This window comes from Nicotiana tabacum, chromosome 13, assembly GCF_000715075.1.
Source record: "Nicotiana tabacum cultivar K326 chromosome 13, ASM71507v2, whole genome shotgun sequence".
In the NCBI taxonomy this organism is placed as follows: Eukaryota; Viridiplantae; Streptophyta; class Magnoliopsida; order Solanales; family Solanaceae; genus Nicotiana; species Nicotiana tabacum.
Window position 1 is genome coordinate 98,452,285 of NC_134092.1, and position 23,658 is coordinate 98,475,942.

The 23,658-nt window shown below is 41.2% G+C and overlaps 2 protein-coding genes across 2 annotated transcripts; both read right to left on the reverse strand.

Annotated features, from left to right (window-relative positions):
- Positions 1-1,245: 1,245 nt before the first annotated feature.
- Positions 1,246-7,539, reverse strand: LOC107802571 (uncharacterized). Its single transcript, XM_016626087.2, has 5 exons — positions 6,642-7,539; positions 6,480-6,530; positions 4,448-4,581; positions 1,690-1,790; positions 1,246-1,592 (listed from the first exon to the last, which is right to left on the reverse strand). Exons 1-5 carry the CDS (start codon positions 6,999-7,001, stop codon positions 1,414-1,416), a joined length of 825 nt encoding a protein of 274 aa, XP_016481573.1. The 5' UTR covers positions 7,002-7,539; the 3' UTR covers positions 1,246-1,413.
- Positions 7,540-7,834: 295 nt separating this feature from the next.
- Positions 7,835-23,445, reverse strand: LOC142168260 (uncharacterized). The gene is made up of 8 exons (XM_075228920.1): positions 23,255-23,445; positions 22,477-22,975; positions 21,974-22,363; positions 21,702-21,891; positions 9,229-9,724; positions 8,889-9,102; positions 8,308-8,769; positions 7,835-8,194 (listed from the first exon to the last, which is right to left on the reverse strand). The coding sequence occupies exons 1-8, from the start codon at positions 23,443-23,445 to the stop codon at positions 7,835-7,837; spliced, it is 2,802 nt and encodes a 933-aa protein (XP_075085021.1).
- Positions 23,446-23,658: the final 213 nt, after the last annotated feature.

The window sequence follows — 23,658 nt, forward strand, 5'->3', positions numbered from 1 at the left end:
TATGAATAAATATAACACTACAATCCCGGAATAACTAATTCCAGGATTAATTATACCACAATTTTATCCCAATCAAACGTGAGATTAACCCATCTCAAATTTAATCTCGATATTAGTTATATACTGTATCCCTTGTATCCCTCGTATCAAACGAGCCCTAAGAAATCCATTAGTCCCTTTCACTAAGCAATCCAAGAAAGTAAGTTTTTCTCCATTACCAAGAGGAAAGATAAATTTACATCTTGTCCATGGTTAAATATGCGAGGGAAATCCACCTAAATCATGATACAAAAAGAAGCAATACAGTATCTTGTAACCTAGTAGAAATTTTCCTATCAGAGTGAAAATCATACTACTTCATTGGGCATAGTTTTTTAGATAAACAGGCTTGTACAACTATAATTAAGCAATATTGGGAACAAAACTTGATGAAAATTAACTTAAAATATGAAATGACACTTGAGGAATAAATAACTAAAACAAATTACTAATTCATTATACAAATTTCTGAGAGGTGAATTTAACGCATGCTCCAGATTATTATTCACTGGGACTAACTCACTAACTGGACCTTTGAAATCTTTCAACTATTATTGGTCATGTCAGGAGTCATCGTTGCATTTAATTGTCAATATAGCAGAATTTTCATCATATTTTCCTTCGAGACAAATGTTCTACGCAAAGCATCCTATAAATGCAGTTGTTTGATTGTGTAGAAATCACGTGGATCGGTTGAAGTAATAAATGTTGCAGACCTAAATAAGTATCTCCTTTCTAACAAGTTGAATTTTTGAATGATCCACAGTTCATATTGGTATTAGAACAAGGAGAGATTTCAACCCTCCACATCATCTTTCATCTAAAGAAATAAAGTTCGCGTACTAAACCCATGAAAAAAGATAATCAATCATGCAGGTTTGGAGCGAGTTATAAACCTGAAAGAAAGAAATCTACAAGGTGGAAATACAATTCAACAGTTAATATCGAACAACTATTCTCGCACTACCCTGGTTCCTTCAGATCTAACGTAATCTCAACAAATATCTGTGGTTCAAGATGTGCAAAGACGCCATGGTCTAGCCGAAAAAAGTTTCATATTGTTCTTGTCAAATGCTTAAACATAACATTGAACATATTAAGTAATTCTTACTTGTGAATAACAGGATAATCATGGTTGCCGTGCAGTTCTGACAATCTCAACGCATATTTGAGCAGAAGAAACTCTCCTTGCCACACAGCGAGGCGTCAAAAATTTAGCTGCCAATCTCATTTCTTGAAAGATGACTAAATATTTACTGAAAGAAACGTTCTGAATCATAGCTTTTACATGTGCTATACATGTTCAAAAGTTTGTGAGGAACATATAAACATGTTTGCCAATGATCGAGTGAAGTAGTGGAATGTACTGACTCTCTAAGATTCCGCATCAACTTCACCATTGTCTTCCATTTCTGAGCCAAGTTCACCTCCAGAGATCATATTTATAAATCTTCTCGTGGCTTGGCTAACAGCACGAGAAGTCTTCTTTGCTGCCCCAGCTACAACTGGCTGCAAAGATATGGCTGGCAGATCTGCTCTCTCCTGAATCATTGCTAACGACACAATCAAACAGAAGCTCAGTAGAGTCTTAAGTTAGGAAAAAATGACATGATCTGCCTTTATGAAAGGAATATATGAGAGAGAGCATACACATTGTTTGCTGGTGAGCAAGAGACCCAATTTGTTTGATTCCAGCTTCTGCTGCTTGCACAGCTCGAGCAGATTTGTTGACACCATCAGCTATCTCTTGACTGAGCATCACATACAATAGCAAATATTATTCCCCGAAACATATATTGAGTCGTTGCTTAAAGAGGATTGATAGTAAATGAATGGATGGGATGGGCAGAGGGTGTATGCTAAAGAAAAGATATGGAACTGACAATGCCACAAATTTGAGCATCTGCCCAGACCTTGGCCACCTTATTAGAAGCTTTAAGTTAATTACCTCCTATTATTCACTGAAAAGAGTCAAATTTTATTACCATGTCCGTAATAAGTGAAGTTATCACTTGGTAAGTGAGTGGAAAGAGTATGTTCTAAACTAGAATTTTACTGTTTCCTGGTAAACTGCTGAAATATGTCTGGCCAGGTTTCCCGGTTCGACTGGTAAGATATTTTGATATTCGAAACATGGACCTTCAAACCGCAAGCTGCAATTCTTGTACTCCTATAACTGTTGACAAGCTTAGTTTAGATTGTCTGTGTATTATTGGTGACCTTTTTTGATATGACAAGGTCTCTAATTAATTCCCATTCATCAACTTTTTATTTGATGTCTAACATTTCTTTAGAAATTCTATTTTCTCTTTCTTATTTACAGGTAAATACTCCAGGAATTTTTGTCAACCAATAGCATGTTAGAAACCTAATGCACGAGAAATTTCCACAAATATTCAAAATTTTCTATTATTTTCTTTTCTAGTTTCACATCCAGCAACCATCTTCAGTCCTAGCAATTTAAAAACTTGTAACTTGGCTCATTAAATCAACAAAGTGCCCATTCTAAGACAGTACAGATAATAATCCTTTTGTTCTCTCTTTCCCAATAGCTACAAAAATTAGCACCCAAAGGTGTGGCCAATGAAGTGGGTTAAGAACCATAATATTTCAGGTCCAAATCCCAACAGAGACAAAAATACTAGGCGATTTCTTCTCATCTGTCCAAGCCTTAGTGGATAGAATTACCCGGTACTTGTTGCTGGTGAGAGATAGTAGGTATCCCATGAAATTAGTCGAGGTGTGCGTAAGTTGGCCCAGAAACCACAGTTATCAAAAAAAAAAGTTACAAAAATTAGTTCGTATCTAGAAGCGTCACCACAGCTTGAAACTTGATCAATTTTACCAAAACCAAGGATTAGGAAAGGTGGTCAAATTTAAAGGTAAAATCTCAGAAGCATTCAAGTTTCAACAATGATTGTTGGCCTCCGCGGAGTTGCAAGAAACTATTACTTAGAGATCGCAGTTAACTGGAGAGTAAGCTGGAATTCGCCTTGATCCAATCTGCTATACTTGCACCTCACCGAGGTCAGATTCACCGGATTCTGAGTCCCAGAGGACATTTTTTGGGGGGATGAAGTAAGTTGTTTCATTGCTAGCATCAAGACGATGCAGAATTACATCCCAGAGGACATTTAACATTCTTATAATATTGAAGACCCAAGTATGTAGAGCATACATGAGAAACCGAAGTGGAAGGCTGACCAAGAAAAAAGAAATATTATTGGCTACTGCGTTAAGAGTCCATGCTGTACATACAGCTCACTCTCATAATTCTACTAATAAAGATAGTAGAAAGATGAATTGAATCTTTTATTTTCATCCAGCGTACTTCAAGTCAAATTGTTTAGAGGTTTCATACCTTACACTCCAAACTGTCCAAGGACATATCAAGAAGATAATGCTATTACTACAAGTTGAACAATTTCTTCCCTGAGAAGAATTTGGATTTTACCTTTTTGTGAATAACAGCAGTTATTTTCACTTCTAGGATGATGGTGTTCCATCATACATGACTTCCAGATCAGACAATAAGCAAAGAGGAAGGATAAAAGTTCTCAAAAATTGGTAAATGCGACAATAGAATGAGACAACACTTACTCCTTTGCAGAAACTGAAGATCTATGAAGAGTGGGATCACTAATGACACAAGTATTCCAAGGAAGAAAATATATGACATTATGAGGATTAGATTTGCACCATAATATATGCAAAAAATGTAGACTGCGGCAACTAGAGTCCCAGAGAAAAAAGTTGTTCATTAGTATTTTGTCAAATATGGGAAGCAATTCAAAATAAAGTTCAATTGGCTCAAAGTAAAGTTATCCATTGGTAAAAGTTCCCTGCCTAGGAGGGTTTGTTTTTCGTGGAGAGCTACTTTGATGTTTTTGTAGTTGCAAGTTTGTTTATTTCCCTAGTTTCAATGAAAAATTTAATACCTTTCCACTGTTCTACATGTATACTTTCAAGAACCACGACAATTTATACTCCAACCACTATTATACAACTATTTAACTTATAATCCAACGGATAATGCAGAATCTCACATCGTTTTTCTTTAAGCCCTTTAAAAGATTAAAAGGTGCACCAGATTCTATGAGATTTGATCAACCAATTATTTACCTTATATAAAAATAAAAAAAAGATATGATCAACCAATTATGCTTCTTGCATCATCACGACATTAAGGCCCCCTCCCAGAATACGCGAAGAATAAGCTTTTCAATCATAAATCATAGTAACAATTATGTTATCAAGTGAAAGCAGCTCAGCCCTTCAGATATATAGGGAATGAATATTTCCTTTGAAATAACAACACTATCTAGCTTCCAGATGTTTCTCATCTTCAAAGAGCATCAGTCAGTTTGTTCTAAGTCACTTCTTTAGTGATAATGGTGAAATTTGTTACCTTAAATCACTCAATTCCAGTGTAAGGTCACTGATTTCCATTCCAGACAGCCTGATAGCAGCCATTGTACTAGGAAGCTCCTCTCGAGCAGTGTCTGCCAACTTTGACAGAGATATTGCTGCTCTACGCATTGCCTACATAAAGAAATGATCAAACAAGTTCACCTAAGGTGTTTTGGACCTATCTGCTCCACATGCATACAGTAATCAGGAATTTTCTCAGAATTCATAACTTATAGGCCATTGTGTTAATTAGGTCTTATGTCTCAAACAGCAATTGCTAAAAAGGCATGTGTAAAAAATCAGAAAAGAGGATTTTCAAGACAATTGTGTTCATATGAAACACAAATGCGCCACCAGAACCAAGACAAGAATGCCTTACACCTATCTAAGTGCATATTCTGCGGTAATGAAGAATTCTTTTTCTTTCCCCTCGGTGAGCATTTAGGGGTTGTCTAGTACGCAGAAAGGACTAATTACATAACTAAGTTTCCAAATATGGTGCGTGTTCCATAAGATTCAGAGCCAGGCTTGGAGTTCAGGTTATTCTTTTTGACAAGCTTGTATCTCTTAAATACCTTACATTTCTATCTTAATTTTTTTTTAAAAGGTGCAAACAGCAACCAATAAACTATCATTGGATCATATAAGCAGTAAGGTACAACCAGTAAGGTTCTCATACATAAATAAGGCATACGGACATGCACCAAAGTTTGGAGCAATAAGTAAAACATATCATATGGGGCATTATCTACATGGAATATGATGCAGTCTGGTTGAGAACAATCAATTTGCAGTAAACAGAATGAGATCAATTTTGACCCTGATTGTCTATTTAGTTTAACAAAATCCTAGTTTTACAGCTCAGAGGTTTCTCAATAGGACTACTCATGAAGTAATTGATGTAAAATATAATAGATGTGTATGCATACATTATGTTTTCCAACTGGAATTAGAAAATCAACATAGTACATTCCAACAAATTAAATAATTGTAGTATCTTATGATGACAGTTTTGAGCTTGTATAGCGCATTGTTATCCCTCAAGGTCTATTGAACCTTCTAAAGACTATCGAACAATCTAAACTAATGCAAGTCAAAGGAGAATAAACGTGAACTATTATTCTGTTTTAAGATGTACAACGAATTGTGAAAACGTGTTACGGCATTCAAAAATTTAACAATTAACCTCTAGGTTCTCTATCTCTACAATTCAATGGAGCCAAGTCCGTAGTTCCTTCTTAAGCGAACATTAACCCAGCATTAAACTAACTACTAAAAGAATTTGCTCAAGCTCCAATGACACGTCTAAGAAAACTAATTGTTCACTCTAGCCAAAAGGAAATAAAAATAAGACCTCAGAAGCAAATCTTGTTCAAAAAGACCTCCGAAGCAAATATAGACGATGCACATAACTGTTTATGTTTCATTGTATGTTGCGCGGACTCTCCAAAATATTATTGCACCCGTGTCAGATCCTCCGAAAATGCACTACTTTTGGAGGATCCGACACGCACCCGGCCACATTTTCGGAGAGTTCGAGCAACATAGGTTTCATCCAATTATAACATTTATACAATTTATCGTGGCAAGACATTCTCACCATCAGGGGCAGGTGACCCAGTAGCTTATCTAAACCCTGTATTCGTCTTAAGAAATCTATTTAATAGGTACAAATTATTAATTTGAAACTCATTAACCCAAAAGGGCTAAAATCCCGAACTCATAAACTTTAAATTGTGGATCCGCCTCTGATCACAATACACTCAAACAGAATTTCGCAATTATATTCTCGCTGGCATAAAAAACATGGTGTTCTATCGCAGAACACACACTTAGCTTCTATTTTATCAGCGTAGATGCCCGGCGTATGCAAGTTCCAAGCAGAAGTTTATACATATAAAATTCTATACACAAAAAGAGCTACAAACACTCTTGCAATGTGATCTCTATGAAACGGAAGCAAATTAGGAAAACAAATGCATAAACCAAAGTACTAGGAAACTGTCAAGCAAGAGATTAAGAGAACTTACAAATAGTGTTGGTACAGCTGCAACTACCAGGCTTGTGAAAGCCACCGACGTCTGCCATAAAATGTATTTATACTTTAAAAATGCAATTTCGAAGACTATATGTAATTTCCAGGAACAAAAAGTAATAATTCCTCGCCAAAATAGGGAATTTAAATAACATACCGTGCAAGCAATGAAGGCCAATAGAAAGAAAGCTTGGTCACTTAAGCTAAATTTAGGAATGAACAAGGTTGGTAGAATTCTAGGGCTTCCGACTTCAACATTGAGCGACGAAATTTCTCCATCTATGCTTTGATTGTAGGCTTCCGTTTCGGTGCCGGTGGAGTCAACGTTGGATGATGATTTGAACGAACAAATCGTCAGGGAGAAGCTATTAGAGATTTTGTTGCCAGAGCTGAGTCGGAAGGAAGAGGGAAATTTCACTCTGTACGTCGCCGTTTTATTAGCATAGGAATAGCCGGAGATGAGAGTGACGGTGGTCGGAGAAGAACGGGAATATGCAGTAATTAGACTGAGCTTCATGACCTGTGCGTTTCAAAGCTTTGGAACTAACGGTGAAATCTACTGTTAGGAGTATTTTAAGTATATAATTTGTTATCACAAATAGGATAAATTATTATTGTTATATTAGAAACTAAATTTTTTCTGATAAAATAATTTTAAATGCAATTTATTAAATAATACCATGGTTTCTGATTATTATTATTATTATTATCATAAGTAACTATACACTTGCAAATACTAAGATTTTTCGATATTTATCATATCATTTGGAATTCAGATTTTGCAATTGGACTGCTAAAAAAACTAGGAGAGTGCAGCTTGTTCAAAGGAGTGCTAGAATTTAGGATCCACGCTTATTGGTCATTATTAATTTTGATAGATGCTAAGGTACTTCGAACTATTGATGCATATTGTAAAAGTTATGTATGGTCAGATGCTAATGTAATTTCCAAGATGGGTCTATTGAAGAATTAAGATAGACGAAGAAGAAGACATGCAGAGATAGGGCGAGAAGAGAAGAAGAAGACTCTGTTGTGGAACTGTTTCATTGAAGCTCAAAAAAATAAAATAAAGTACACATGACTAATATATACACTATCTATGCTTAGCTGTCACCAACTAATTAATCTCTCCACTAACTACTTACTTAACAAACTAACCAACTCATAAATAATACAAAGTACAGCTCTTGCTTTAAGTTTTGTTACTCTCAAGACTCCCCCTCAAGCTAGGTGGTGCAAACACATTAAGTATCCCTAGCTTGGAACAAAGATATTCGTGCTGAACTCTGCTGAGCCCTTTGGTTAGCAAATATGTTGGTTGCTCTTTGATGGGAATGTACTCATTTATTATCAGCCCCTTTTGTATTGTTTTTCTCTTACAAAGTGACAGTCAATCTCTATATGCTTGGTTCTCTCATGCAACACTGGATTGGCTGCTATTTGCACTGTTGTTTTGCTGTCAATGTGAACCTCAACTAGAAGTTGCACCTCTATTCCAACTTCTTTGAATAGCCCCAAAATCCATGTTAGCTCTGCAGTTGTAGAGGCTAGGCTCCTATATTCTGATTCAGCTGAGCTTCTAGATGTGGTGTTTTGTTTCTTGGACTTCCACGATATTAGTGAATTACCAAACTTGACAAGAAAACCTGTTACAGATTTGCGAGAATGTGGACAAGCTGCCCAGTCATCATCACAGTAGGTTGTGATCCTCTTGACAGCTTTACTTGACAGAAGTACTCATTGTCCAGGCTGGTTTTTCACATACTTGACCACTCTTAGGGCAGCTTCAAGATGTGATTTCTTTGGTTGATGCAGGAATTGACCTTAAGGTTTTGCACACTGAATGCAATGTCTGGTCTTGTTATGGTTAAGTAGAGTAGCTTGCCTATAAGCCTCTGATAAGAGCTTGCATCAAACAATAACTTATCCTCCCCCTGACTTGGACTAGCCAGGTAATCATCAAACTCTTTTATAGTGAGCCTGGCATTTGTTTCAAGTGGTGTAGCTACTGGCTTTGCTGCTCCCGGTCCTAGCTCAGAGATAAGTTCTAGAGTGTATTTTCTCCGGTGCATTAAGATTCTCTGCTTAGACCTAGCAAATTCAATCCCTAAGAAGTATCTTAACTCTCCTAGGTCCTTCATTGTGAAGGCGTACTTCAAAAAAGATTTGGCTTCTCTAATCAATGCTAGATTGCTGCCAGTAATTAGCATATCATCAACATAAACAAAGATGAGTACAAGGACACCTCCTGATCCTTTTATGAACAGAGAATGGTCATGTTGACTCTGCGTGAAACCAAACTGTAACACAACCTCTAAAAGCTTTGCATTCTATTGTCTAGGTGGCTGCTTGAGACCATATAGGGATTTGATGAGTCTGCATACCTGCTGCTCCCCTGACTCACAAAACCCTGAGGCAGGTCCATGTAGATCTCATCATGAAGATCACCTTGGAGAAAAGCATTTGACACATCCATTTGATAAATATGCCAGTGTTGCACAACATCAATGGAAAGAATTGTCCTGATTGTAACCATCTTGAAAACAAGAGAGAAAGTCTCCTGATAGTCAATGCTTTCTCTCTGGCTATAGCCTTTGGCAACTAGCCTGGCTTTGAACCTGTCAATTTTACCAGATGTCTTATACTTTATCCTGTACACCTATTTGCATCCAATGGGTTTCTTTCCAGTAGGTAAGGTCACAACATCCCATGTATGATTATCCTCTAATGCAGCAATCTCAAACTTCATAGCAGCCACCCATCTGGGGTCCTTGACTGCTTCAACATAAGAGACAAGCTCAACCTCAGAAGAGGAAGAGGCAATGAAAGACTGATAATGAGGAGACAGGTGATCATAGGACATATAGGTTGTCAGGCCATAGGGAGTGTGTTGATTAGCATGAAGAGAAACAAATTCCTTCATCCATAATGGTGGATGTTTGTCTCTGACTAATCCCCAAAGGGCAGGAGAACCAACTTGAGATACCTTAACACCTGGTGATGCAGCAGCTGGTAATGAACTTGCATTTGAGTTAGTGCTGCTAGGAGAAGAAGATGTTGCATGTGGTAAGACTAAAGAGTCATGTGCAGTAGAGTTCTGGTTAGATCCTGTTGAAGCATATTGAGCATACCATTGCTCAATAATATGTGGTAAAACAGAAGAAGATGTATCAAGGAACACAGACTGCTTGTGAGAGGAGAACTGCTGGAATGGAAATATATCCTCCCTGAATGTTACATCTTTGTTAACAAAAAAGGAGTTAGTTGACAAGTTAAGAAGAATGTATCCCTTCTAAGAAGAAGAGTAGCCCATGTGGACAACAATGATAGCTTTTGGTTGGAGCTTATCAGTCTCATTCATAATCTTGGCATAGCACAGACAACCTAGGACCCTGAGGTGCCCAAGCAAAGGCTTCTTCCTGTATAATAACTCATAAGGAGACCTGTGACCTAGCTGTGAGGAGGGCATCTTGTTGATGAGATAAACAACTGCCAACACACAGTACCCCCCAAACTTTAAAGGAATGCAACCTTGAAACCTTAGAGCTTTGCACACTTCTAGAATATGCCTATGTTTTCTCTCAGCAACTCCATTTTGCCGAGGAGTATAAACACAGGTTCTTTGATGACTAATGCCAAGGTTTTTGAACAAAGCATCACAGATAGAATTAACAAATTCAAATCCATTATCAGTCCTTGTAACGACTCGGTCGGTCGTTTCGAGAGTTATAACCCCGTTTTCCCTATTTCTATTTCTTTTTATGTTATTCAGCTATATTATGTTATATCAGGTTAGTTGGTTCGAGTCCGGAAGAAACTCGGAGTGAAATGAGACACTTAGTCTCATAATTAAAAATTTTAAGTTTGAAAAGTGGATCGGATATGGACCTATATGTAAACGACCTCGGATTTGAATTTTGATGATTCCAATAGCTCCGTCTGGTAATTTTGGGCTTAGAAGCATGTCCGAAATATTATTTGGAAGTCCGTAGAGAAATTAGGCTTGAAATGCCGAAAGTTTTATTTTTAAGAAGTTTGACAGGGGGGTTGACTTTTTGATATCGGGGTCGGAATTCGATTCTGAAAATTGAAATACCCCTGTTATGTCATTTAGGACTTGTGTGCAAAATTTGAGGTCAATCGGACGTGATTTGATAGGTTCCGGAGTTGTTTGTAGAAATTAGAAATTTCAAAGTTCATTAGGCTTGAATTGGGGTGTAATTCATGGTTTTAGCATTGTTTGAGGTGATTTGAGGATTCGACTAAGTTCGTATGATGTTTTAGGACTTGTTGGTATATTTGGTTGAGGTCCCGAGGGCCTCGGGTGAGTTTCGGATGGTTAACGGATCAAAAATTGAACTAGAACAGCTGCTGCAATTTCCTTCTGTTGGAAATTACTTCTGCCCAGAAATCGAAGCCCAGATCGAGCTCAGGGTCGAGGGCAACGATCGAAGCCCAGATCGAGCTCAGGGTCGAGGGACACGATCGAAGCCATGATCGAGCCCAGAGTCGAGGGCCACGATCGAAGGCATGATCGAGCTCAGGGTCGAGGGCCACGATCGAAGCCATAATCGAGCCCAGGATCGAGGGGCAGGACCGAGGACCAGGATCGAGGACCTCGATCGAAGGCCAAGATCGAAGGCCAAGATCGAGGCAAAAACCGAGGATGTCTGGGCAGAATTATAAAAATAGGAACTTCGTCCCATTTGCCATTTTTGACAAATTGGAGCTTGAGGAGAGGCGATTTTTGATATATTTTCAAGAAAAACTTAAGGTAAGTCCCTTTTGATAATTTCTACTCCATAATATTGAATTATCATCGAATAATCCGACTAGATTACATGATTTTGAGGTGTGAATCGGAGATTGGAACTTAAAAATTTGGAAATAAGATTTGTAGATTTGAGGGTCGAGTTGAGGTCGAATTTTGATAAAATTGATATGGGTAGACTCGTGGTTGAATGGGATTTCGGATTTTGTAACTTTTGTCGGGTTCCGAGACGTGGGCCCCACAGGCGATTTTTGAGCCAATTTCGGGTTTTGGTCTAATTTTAAAGCTTTTCTTGTGGAATTCATTCTATTAGCGTATATTGATGGTATTATACTGATTGTGAATAGATTTGGAGCATTTGAAGGTCGAGTCCAGAGGCAAGAGCATTGCGGGGTAGAGATTTGACTGGTTTGAGGTAAGTAACGATTGTAAATCTAGTCCTGAGGGTATGAAACCCCGGATTTCGTATCATTCTATTATTTTGAAGTGATGCACATGCTAGGTGATGGGCATGTAGGCGTGCACTGTTGGGGATTTGTGACTTGGTCCGTCCCGTAGCAACTGTAAAGTTGCATACTTTGTTGAAACCATTGATACTTATATGTTTTAGAAAGATTTTTCTGTAAATTGGGCTGAATGCCATGTTTGGGCCTTGCACCAATGCTGTTTGGACCCTTAAGGGCTGTTTCTTACCATCCTCTCATTGTTTTTTGGATTGAAAATTTTATACTCAGTCATGGTTACACTTGTTTACCGCATAATTCAGTTTTATGACTCTATTTTGATGCATATAAATGTTTTGGGCCGAATGCCCTGTTTTACTGAAATGCCCAAGTGGCTTGATTTGTGAGGATGAGTGTGGATCAGGGCTGCCTGCCTGCATCATACTTTATGACTGAGTGAGGTCGAGGGCTTGATTTGTGAGGATGAGTGTGGATCGGGGCTGCCCGCCTGCAGCATACTTTATTATTATCGCACGTGAGTTGTCCGTGCAGATTATAGCGCTTGGGATGAAGGAGCCCCTCCGGAGTTTGTACATACCCCCAGTGAGTGCAGGTACCTACTGAGTGCGAGTACCGAATGCCGAGTGCCGAGTGCTGAGTGACTGGGAGGCATGAGTGATTGTGAGGTATGCCCGAGTGGCAAGAGTGATTGTGAGGTATGCCCGAGTGGCAAGAGTGATTGTGAGGTATGCCCGAGTGGCACGAGTGACTGTGAGGTTTGCCCGAGTGGATGTTTATGATTTTATCATTTTATCTCACTTTTGCATTGAGCCTTTGTTTGAAAAATTGTTGGAAAAAAAATATCTTTAAAATGATTTTTATTGGAACTGGGTTTAAACGAGATGTTTGATTCAAATCTTGATTTTTTAAGAGCATGTGGTATTTTACTGAGATTTCCTGATATGAACGTTATATGCTTTATTGCTCGTCACTACTGCTCAGTCTTTATTTATTGTTGTTACTTACTGAGTTGGCGTACTCACGTTACTCCCTGCACCTTGTGTGTAGATCCAGGTGTAGCTGGACACGGTAGCGGTTATTGAATGTTCTGGTTGCAGATTTTCTTGGAGATAGCTAGGTAGTTGTTTGGCGATCACAGCCCCTGCTCTTTTCCCTCTTATCTTCCTCTAGTTGTATTTAGCTATTTTCCGGGCTGAGTTAGCCTTGATATTGTTAGACAGATTGTAGTATGTGCTCATGACTAGTGACACCCCGATGTCAGGCTTTTTCTTTTCCGTACTTCTGTTTTTCTTTGATTTGAACTCTTTTAGTGGAGGTTTTATGTTAAATAACCTTGAAATTATCTTTCAAATGAAAATATCATTTTGTTTTGGAAATGAGTTGGCTTGCCTAGTTCCACGATAGGCGCCATCACGACAGGGGTTAGTTTTGGGTCGTGACAGATTGGTATCAGAGCCTAGGTTACATAGGTCTCACGAGTCATGAGCGAGTTTAGTAGAGTCTTACGGATCGGTACGGAGACGTCTGTACTTATCTTCAGGAGGCTGCAGAACCTTTAGGAAACTCCACATTCTTGAATTCTTGTTATGCGAATCTGTTGATTCTAGTAACTAAACATCTGTTGTTTCATTCTTTCACAGATGGTGAGGACTCGCGCTACCGGTCAGGAGGGCCAGCTACCAGTACTACCAGCCAGGGTCGCGAGAGGCCGAGGCCGCGGTAGAGGTCGTGGTAGGGGCAGAGGTGCAACCCGTAAAACAATTGGGGCAGTACCTACAGATCCACCGGTTATCCCAGATCAGGACCAAGTTCCAGTTATTGATGCGCCAGTTCAAGCACCACATGTGCCTATTGTGATTCCAATCCTTCAGGAGGCCCTAGCTCAAACTCTGACAGCGTGTACTGGCCTTGCTCAGGTGGTCTCTATTTTGACGGCCGCAACCACTTCTCAGGCCAGGGGAGGCACTCAGACTCCCATCGCTCGCACACTCGAGCAGGTTATTCAGGGACTTCAGACACCAGAGGCACCACCAGCCCATCCGGTTACTGTTGCTCAGGATTATGTGGTTCCTGCTATTCCTGAGGATGATCGGCGTAGGTTGGAGAGGTTTGGGAGACTTCAGCCACCACCTTTCAGTGGCACAGAGAGAGAGGATGCTCAGGACTTTTTGGATAGGTGTTAGAGGATACTCTGTACTGCTGATATTTTGGAGACTTGTGGGGTCTCATTCACTACCTTTCAGTTTTCTGGGGCTGCACTCAGATGGTGGGAGACTTACGAGAGGCGTAGGCCTGTTGGCGCAACACCCTTTACTTGGCAGCAGTTCTCCATGGTCGTTTTGGAGAAGTTTGTGCCGCAGTCTCGCAGAGAGGAGCTGCATAGACAGTTTGAACGGCTCTGCCCGGGTGATATGTCTGTGACGCAGTATGAGATGCGGTTCTCCAAGTTGGCCCGTCATGCTATCTGGTTGGTTCCCACGGACAGAGAGAGGATCATGAGGTTTATTGATGGCCTCACTTATCAGCTACAGTTGCTCATGACCAGGGAGCGGGTTTCGGGTGCTACCTTTGATGAGGTTGTCGACATTGCTCGGCAGATTGAGATGGTTCGCGGTCAGGAGAGGGTTGAGCGGGAGGCCAAGAGGCCTCGTGGTCAGGGTGGATTCAGCGGTGCTCCTTTTGGGGGTCAGTTCCAGCACGGTAGAGGTCGTCATTTCAGACAGGCTCAGTCAGCTCGGCCATTTCATCGGGGTGCATCATCTGGCCATGGTTCTCACAGTTCTCATCAGGGCCACTCATCACTTAGTGCCCTTCCAGTTCAGAGTTCGTCCCGTGCTCCACCTGTTCAGGGCTCTTCCATGCCAGGTTCTTCTACCAGTCATCCTGGTGCTAGGGGTTCCCTTCAATTTCCGCCGCTAGCACCAGGGAGTTGTTTTGAGTATGGGGAGCTTGGGCAAATGTGGAGGCAGTGTCCTCACCATCATGGAGGTCTATCTCAGCAAAGAAGTCAGCCTCCGACTACAGCACCAGCTACCTCACCACCCGTCCAGTCAGCTCGGGGTGGAGGTCAGTCAGCTAGGGGTCGCCCTAGAGGGGGAGGCAGATCAGGGGGTGGTCAGGTTCGTTTCTATGCTCTCCCTGCCAGACCAGATGCCATTGCTTCAGATGCTGTGATTACAGGTATTGTCTCAGTTTTCCACAGAGATGCTTCAGTATTATTTAACCCTGGTTCCACGTATTCATATGTTTCCTCGTATTTCGCCCATTTTCTGGATATGCCCCGTGAGTCCTTAGTTTCATCTGTACATGTATCTACTTCTGTGGGCGATACTATTATTGTGGATCGTGTATATCGGTCATGTGTGGTGACTATTGGGGGTATGAAGAGCCGAGTAGATCTATTATTGCTCAGTATGGTTGACTTTGATGTGATATTGGGTATGGATTGGTTATCTCCATGTCATGCTATTCTAGATTGTCACGCTAAGATGGTGACGTTGGCTATGCCGGGAATTTCGAGGGTTGAGTGGAGCGGTTCTGTAGATTATGTACCAAGTAGGGTGATTTCATATTTGAAGGCTCAGCGCATGGTTGAGAAGGGTTGCCTATCTTATTTGGCTTTTGTGAGGGATGTTAATGCAGAGACTCTTGTCATTGATTATGTTCCGGTGGTACGTGATTTTCCGGATATGTTTCCTGCAGACCTACCGGGCATGCCGCCTGACAGGGATATTGACCTTGGTATTGATTTGGTGCCGGGCACTCAGCCCATTTCTATTCCACCATATCGTATGGCACCGACGGAGTTGAAGGAATTGAAAGAACAGCTTCAGGAACTCCTTGATAAGGGATTTATTCGGCCTAGTGTGTCACCTTGGGGTGCACCGGTTCTATTTGTGAAAAAGAAGGATGGTTCCATGAGAATGTGTATTGATTACAGGCAGTTGAACAAGGTCACAGTCAAGAACAAGTATCCTTTGCCTCGTATTGATGATTTATTTGACCAGCTTCAGGGAGCGAGGGTGTTCTCCAAGATCGATTTGAGGTCCGGTTATCACCAGCTGAAGATTCGGGATTCAGATATTCTCAAGACAGCCTTCAGAACCCGATATGGCCATTATGAGTTCTTGGTGATGTCTTTTGGGCTGACCAATGCCCCATCAGCATTCATGCATCTGATGAACAGTGTATTCCAGCCCTATTTGGACTCATTCATCATTGTATTCATTGACGACATCCTGGTGTACTCTCGTAGCCAGGAAGAGCACTCTCAGCATTTGAGGGTTGTATTGCAGAGATTGAGGGAGGAGAAGCTTTATGCAAAGTTCTCTAAATATGAGTTTTGGCTCAGTTCAGTAGCATTCTTTGGGCACGTGGTGTCTAGTGAGGGTATTCAGGTGGATCCGAAGAAGATAGAGGCGGTGCAGAGTTGGCCCAGACCGTCCTCAGCCACAGAGATTAGGAGTTTTCTTGGTTTGGTGGGTTACTACCGTCGCTTTGTGGAGGGATTTTCATCTATTACATCGCCCTTGACCAAATTGACCCAAAAGGGTGCTCCATTCAGGTGGTCGGATGAATGTGAGGAGAGCTTTCAGAAGCTCAAGACTGCTTTGACCACAACTCCAGTGTTAGTTTTGCCATCAGCTTCAGGTTCTTACACTGTGTATTGTGATGCCTCGAGGATAGGCATTGGTTGTGTTTTGATGTAGGAGTGTAGGTTGATTGCCTATGCCTCGCGCCAGTTGAAGACCCATGAGAAGAACTATCCTATCCATGATCTTGAGTTAGCAGCCATTGTTCACGCCTTGAAAATTTGGCATCATTATTTGTATGGGGTTCATTGTGAAATCTATACTGATCACCGGAGTCTGCAGTATCTGTTAAAGCAGAAGGATCTTAATTTGCGTCAGCGGAGATGGTTGGAGCTTCTTAAGGACTATGATATCACTATTTTGTACCATCCGGGGAAGGCCAATGTGGTAGCCGATGCTTTGAGTCGTCGGGCAGAGAGTTTGGGGAGTTTAGTATATCTTCCAGCAGCAGAGAGACCTTTGGCATTAGATGTTCAGACCTTAGCAGGCCAGCTTGTCAGATTGGATATTTCGGAGCCTAGTCGGGTATTGGCTTGTGTGGTCTCCAGGTCTTCTCTTTATGACCATATCAGGGAGCGTCAGTATGATGACCCTCACTTGCTCGTTCTTCAGGACAGGGTTCGGAGAGGTGATGCTAGGGATGTGACTATTGGTGAAGACGGGGTACTGAGAATGCAAGGCCGGATATGCGTGCCTAATGTAGATGGGCTTCGAGAGATGATTCTTGAGGAGGCCCACAACTCGCAGTATTCCATCCATCCGGGTGCCGCGAAGATGTACCAGGATTTGAGGCAGCACTATTGGTGGAGACGGATGAAGAAGGATATAGTTGGGTTTGTGGCTCAGTGTCTAAACTGTCAGCAGGTTAAGTATGAGCATCAGAGACCGGGTGGCTTGCTTCAGAGGTTAGAGATCCCAGAGTAGAAGTGGGAGAGGATCACTATGGACTTTGTAGTTGGGCTCCCAAGGACTTCGAGGAAGTTCGACGCTATTTGGGTTATTGTGGATCGGCTGACCAAGTCCACGCACTTCATTCCATTTGGTACTACTTACTCTTTAGAGTGGTTGGCTAAAATTTACATCCGAGAGATCGTTCGCCTGCATGGTGTCCCAGTTTCCATCATTTCAGATAGGGGTACTCAGTTCACATCACAGTTTTGGAGGGCTGTGCAGCGAGAGTTGGGTACTCAGGTTGAGTTAAGCACAACTTTTCACCCTCAGACAGACGGGCAATCCGAGTGCACTATTCAGATATTGGAGGACATGTTGCGTGCTTGTGTCATTGATTTTAGGGGTTCATGGGACCAGTTTCTGCCACTCACGGAGTTTGCATATAACAACAGTTATCAGTCGAGCATTCAGATGGCTCCGTACGAGGCTTTGTATGGGAGGAGGTGTAGATCTCCGGTTGGATGGTTTGAGCCGGGTGAGGCTAGGCTCTTAGGTACAAACTTGGTCCAGGACGCATTAGATAAGGTGAAATTGATTCAGGAGCGGCTTCGCATGGCGCAGTCTAGGCAGAAGAGCTACGCGGATAGGAAGGTGCGTGATGTGTCTTTTATGGTTGGGGAGAAGGTTTTGCTGAAGGTATTACCCATGAAGGGTGTTATGAGGTATGGGAAGAGGGTCAAGTTGAGCCCTCGGTTCATTGGGCCTTTTGAGGTGCTTCAGAGGATAGGAGATGTGGCTTATAAGCTTGCCTTGCCACCCAGCTTGTCGAGTGTGCATCCAGTATTTCATGTTTCCATGCTCCGAAAGTATATTGGAGATCCGTCCCATGTTTTGGATTTCAGCGCGGTTCAGTTGGAGGGTGATATGACATATGATGTGGAGCCGGTGGCTATTTTAGATCGGCAGGTTCGAAGGTTGAGGTCAAAAGATATAGCTTTAGTGAAGGTGCAATGGAGAGGTCAGCCTGTGGAGGAGTCCACCTGGGAGACCGAGCGAGGGATGCGGATCAGATATCCACACCTATTCGAGACTCCAGGTATGTTTCTAGACCCGTTCGAGGACGAACGGATATTTAAGAGGGGGAGGATGTAATGACCCGGTCGGTCGTTTCGAGAGTTATAACCCCGTTTTCCCCATTTCTACTTCTTTTTGTGTTATTCAGCTATATTATGTTATATCGGGTTAGTTGGTTCGAGTCCGGAAGGAACTCAGAGTGAAATGAGACACTTAGTCTCATAATTGAAAATTTTAAGTTAGAAAAGTGGACCGGATATGGACCTATATGTAAACGACCTCAGATTTGAATTTTGATGATTCCAATAGCTCCGTATGGTAATTTTGGGCTTAGGAGCGTGTCCGGAATATTATTTGGAAGTCCGTAGAGGAATTAGGCTTGAAATGCCGAAAGTTTTATTTTTGAGAAGTTTGACTGGGGAGTTGACTTTTTGATATCGGGGTCGGAATCCGATTTTGAAAATTGGAATACCTCTATTATGTCATTTAGGACTTGTGTGCAAAATTTGAGGTCAATCGGACGTGATTTGATAGGTTCCGGAGTTGTTTGTAGAAATTAGAAATTTCAAAGTTTATTAGGCTTGAATTGGGGTGTAATTCATGGTTTTAGCGTTGTTTGAGGTAATTTGAGGATTCGACTAAGTTCGTATGATGTTTTAGGACTTGTTGGTATATTTGGTTGAGGTCCCGAGGGCCTCGGGTGAGTTTCGGATGGTTAACGGATCAAAAATTAAACTAGAACAGCTGCTGCAATTTCCTTATGTTGGAAATTACTTCTGCCCAGAAATCGAAACCTAGATCGAGCTCCGGGTCGAGGGCCACGATCGAAGCCCAGATCGAGCTCAGGGTCGAGGGCCACGATCGAAGCCCAGATCGAGCTCAGGGTCGAGGGCCACGATCGAAGCCATGATCGAGCCTAGAGTCGAGGGCCACGATCGAAGGCATGATCGAGCTCAGGGTCGAGGGCCACGATCGAAGCCATGATCGAGCCCAGGATCGAGGGGCAGGACCAAGGACCAGGATCGAGGACCTCGATCGAAGGCCAAGATCGAGGCAAAAACCGAGGATGTCTGGGCAGAATTATAAAAACAGGGACTTCGTCCCATTTGTCATTTTTGACAAATTGGAGCTTGAGGAGAGGCGATTTTTGATATATTTTCAAGGAAATTTTGAGGTAAGTCCCTTGTGATCATTTTTACTCCATAATATTGAATTATCGTCGAATAATCCGACTAGAATACATGATTTTGAGGTGTGAATCGGAGATTGGAACTTAGAATTTTGGAAATAAGATTTGTAGATTTGAGGGTCGAGTTGAGGTCGGATTTTGGTAAAATTGATATGGGTAGACTCGATGTTGAATGGGAATTCGGATTTTATAACTTTTGTCGGTTTCCGAGATGTGGCCCCCACAGGCATTTTTGAGCCAATTTCAGGTTTTGGTCTAATTTTGAAGCTTTTCTTGTGGAATTTATTCTATTAGCGTATATTGATGGTATTATACAGATTGTGAATAGATTTGGAGCATTTGTAGCCCGAGTCCAAAGGCAAGAGCATTGCGGGGTAGAGATTTGACCGGTTTGAGGTAAGTAACGATTGTAAATCTAGTCCTGAGGGTATGAAACCCCGGATTTCGTATCATACTATTATTTTGAAGTGACGCACATGCTAGGTAACGTGCGTGTGGGCGTGCACTGTTGGGGATTTGTGACTTGGTCCGTCCCGTAGCAACCTTAAAGTTGCATACTTTGTTGAAACCATTGATACCTATATGTTTTAGAAAGATTTTCTGTAAATTGGGTTGAATGCCATGTTTGGGCCTTGCGCCAATGCTGTTTGGACCCTTAGGGGCTGTTTCTTACCATCCTCTCACTGTTTTTGGATTGAAAATTTTATACTCAGTCATGGTTATACTTGTTTACCGCATAACTCAGTTTTATGACTCTATTTTGATGCATATAAATGTTTTGGGCCGAATGCCCTGTTTTACTGAAATGCCCGAGTGGCCTGTTTTGTGAGGATGAGTATGGATCGGGGCTGCCCGCCTGCAGCATATTTTATGACTGAGTGAGGCTGAGGGCCTGATTTGTGAGGATGAGTGTGGATCGGGGCTGCTCGCCTGCATCATACTTTATTATTATCGCACGTGAGTTGTCCGTGGAGATTATAGCGCTTGGGCTGCAGGAGCCCCTCCGGAGTCTGTACACACCCCCAGTGAGCGTAGGTACCTACTGAGTGCGAGTGCCGAGTGCTGAGTGCCGAGTGCTAAGTGACTGGGAGGCATGAGTGATTGTGAGGTATGCCCGAGTGGCAAGAGTGATTGTGAGGTATGCCCGAGTGGCAAGAGTGATTGTGAGGTATGCCCGAGTGGCACGAGTGACTGTGAGGTTTGCCCGAGTGGCTGTTTATGATTTTATCATTTTTGCCCACCTTCATATTGAGCCTTTGTTTGAAAAACTGTTGGAAAAAAAAATGTCTTTAAAATGATTTTTATTGGAACTGGGTTTAAACGAGATGTTTGATTCAAATCCTAATTTTTTAAGAGCATGTGGTAATTTACTAAGATTTCCTGATATGAACGTTATATGCTTTATTACTCGTCACTACTGCTTAGTCTTTATTTATTGTTGTTACTTACTGAGTTGGCGTACTCACGTTACTCCCTGCACCTTGTGTGCAGATCCAGGTGTAGCTGGACACAGTAGCGGTTATTGAGTGTTCTGGTTGCAGATTTTCTTGGAGATAGCAAGGTAGCTGTTTGGCGATCGCAGCCCCTGCTCTTCTCCCTCTTATCTTCTTCTAGTTGTATTTAGCTATTTTTTGGACTGAGTTAGTCTTGATATTGTTAGACAGATTGTAGTATGTGCTCATGACTAGTGACACCCCGATGTCGGGCTTTTTTTTCCCGCACTTCTATTTTTCTTTGATTTGAACTCTTTCAGTGGAGGTTTTATGTTATATAATCTTGAAATTATCTTTGAAATGAAAATATTATTTTGTTTTGGAAATGAGTCGGCTTGCCTAGTTCCACGATAGGCGCCATCACGACAGGGGTTAGTTTTGGGTCGTGACAGTCCTAATACACTTAACTTGTTTTTCAAACTGATCTTTCACATACATCAGGAAATCATGTAGGACAACACACACATCTTACTTGAGTTTTAAAAGAAAAATCCAAGTCATTATAGAGTAGCCATCCACTACAGTTAAGAAGTATCTATTATCATTAATAGTTGCAGTATTATAGGGTCCCCATACATCCAAATGTAGCAAGTCAAAGGAAGCTGCACTTTTATTTGTACTAATGGGAAAAGGTAGTCTAGTCAGTCGAGCACATGGACAAACAAAACAGTCTTTTACAACAGAAATACAACTCTCCTGCTTTATTAAAAATAGTTTGTTTAGAACTAAGGTAGACAAATGACCAAGTCTTTTGTGCCATAACTTGAGATCCACATTTGTAGGTGTTCTCTTTGCGAACATATCCTCATTCTGTGTGGCTGCTAGTGATGTTTCTGCAGTATGCTTATTGACAGTAAATAAGCTCCAAGAGGGTAATATGTAGAGACATTTATCTTCTCTACCAATTGCCTTCACCCTCCCATTGAAGAGATCCTGAAATATGCAAAAATCAGGATAAAAGGCAACCAAACACTGCAGCTCTTTGGTTACCTTTGATACAGACATCAAGTTAAACTTGAATCATGGTATTTGAAGCACTTTTTTTTATAACACTCTTGTCTGAAATAGCACTAGTACCAACATGCTTAATATATGAGACATCACCGTTAGGTAAGAATACATTCTTAGAGTAAGGAGGATCAACTGTATTAAATGAGGTTAACAGGCTAAGGTCAGAGACCATATGATCAGTTACACCTGTGTCAATAATCCACTCTTGCACATTATCAGTAGCTAAGAATGCAGTACTTATACCTGCAACATTGGCAGTAGATGAGGAGCAGAATGCCTTGTTGAGAAACTGAAGTATTTGATCATACTGATCCCTAGTAAGAGTTAATGGAGCCTGTGGAAGTTCCTGATTCATTAATGCAGATGAAGCTGCAGCATTACCTGCAATATTGCCCTATGTAGTGTGCATGTGAGATGCTCCTGGAATGCATCCTGTAGTCACACACATTTGAGGTGTGGAATTATTTACAACATTGTTAGTTTCAAAAAACACATTATAAGCATTACTGGCAGTGGTGGGTGCTCCCCTTTTCTTCTTGTACTTGTAGTCAGGCGGATAGCCAATGATCTTATTGCAGTTCTCATTGTATATCCCTTAATCTTATAAAACTCACACTGTATGTTATAATTTTTCCTGAATTTCTGACTTCCAGTTGGTTTAGAACCATGAAGTGTTGTAGATTCATAGTGACCAGCATGTACATTAGGTAGAGGACCTAGATTACCAGATGTGGCTGCTACAGCTCTTTGATTTTCATCACTAACTAGCATAACATAAGCTTGATTTACATAGGGTACTGGCTTCATCATAAATATTTGGCTGTGTGCTTGTGAATATGAATCATTCAAGCCCATGAGAAATTGATAAAGTTTCTGTTTGTGCAAATACACAACGAAATTCCTAGACTTAACACAGTCACAATCAGGACTAGGCACTGGTGCCTCAACGTCATCCCAAAGATCTTTAAGCTTGGAATTGTAAACAGAGACAGAGGAGGTACCTTGACTGAGAGTAGCAATTTCTTTGTGCAAAAATTAGCATCGAGTGTCGTTTACCTTATCAAATCGCTCTTGTAGATCCACTCATACTGTATGTGCATTGGTAGCATAAGAGATTCCACTAATTAGGTTTGGAGCAACTGCATTCATTAACCATGAAAGCACAATTGCATTGCACCTTTCCCACTGGTACCAATATTTTTCACGAAATCATTCCTTTTTCCATCTGCCATCCACAATTCCGAGCTTATTCCGACCGAGCAAAGCAATTCTTATAGATCGATACCACACCGAGAAATTATATGTATCGGTGAGTTGAAAAGAGATGAGAGAAATCCCACTGGTATCTTCAAGAGCGAGATATAGAGGATGAGTAGCAGCGACTATAACTCCTTTTTCAAATTCATCATTAGATGAGATTTGAGAATTATCAGTTGTAGTAGCTGTATTTCCTAGCTCGAAATCATCTACCACCATTATTGAGTAGATAAGGGTTTCGATGAAGAAAATTCAGAGAATGCGAAGCAGACGTTAGATCGAATCGATTATGAGCTACAATCCATAACTCTTTGCTCTGATACCACGAAGAATTAAGAGAGAGAGAGAGAGAGAGACGAAGAAGATGGCATGCAGAGATAGAGCGAGAAGAGAAGAAGACTCTGTTGTGGAATTGTTTCATTGAAGCTCAAA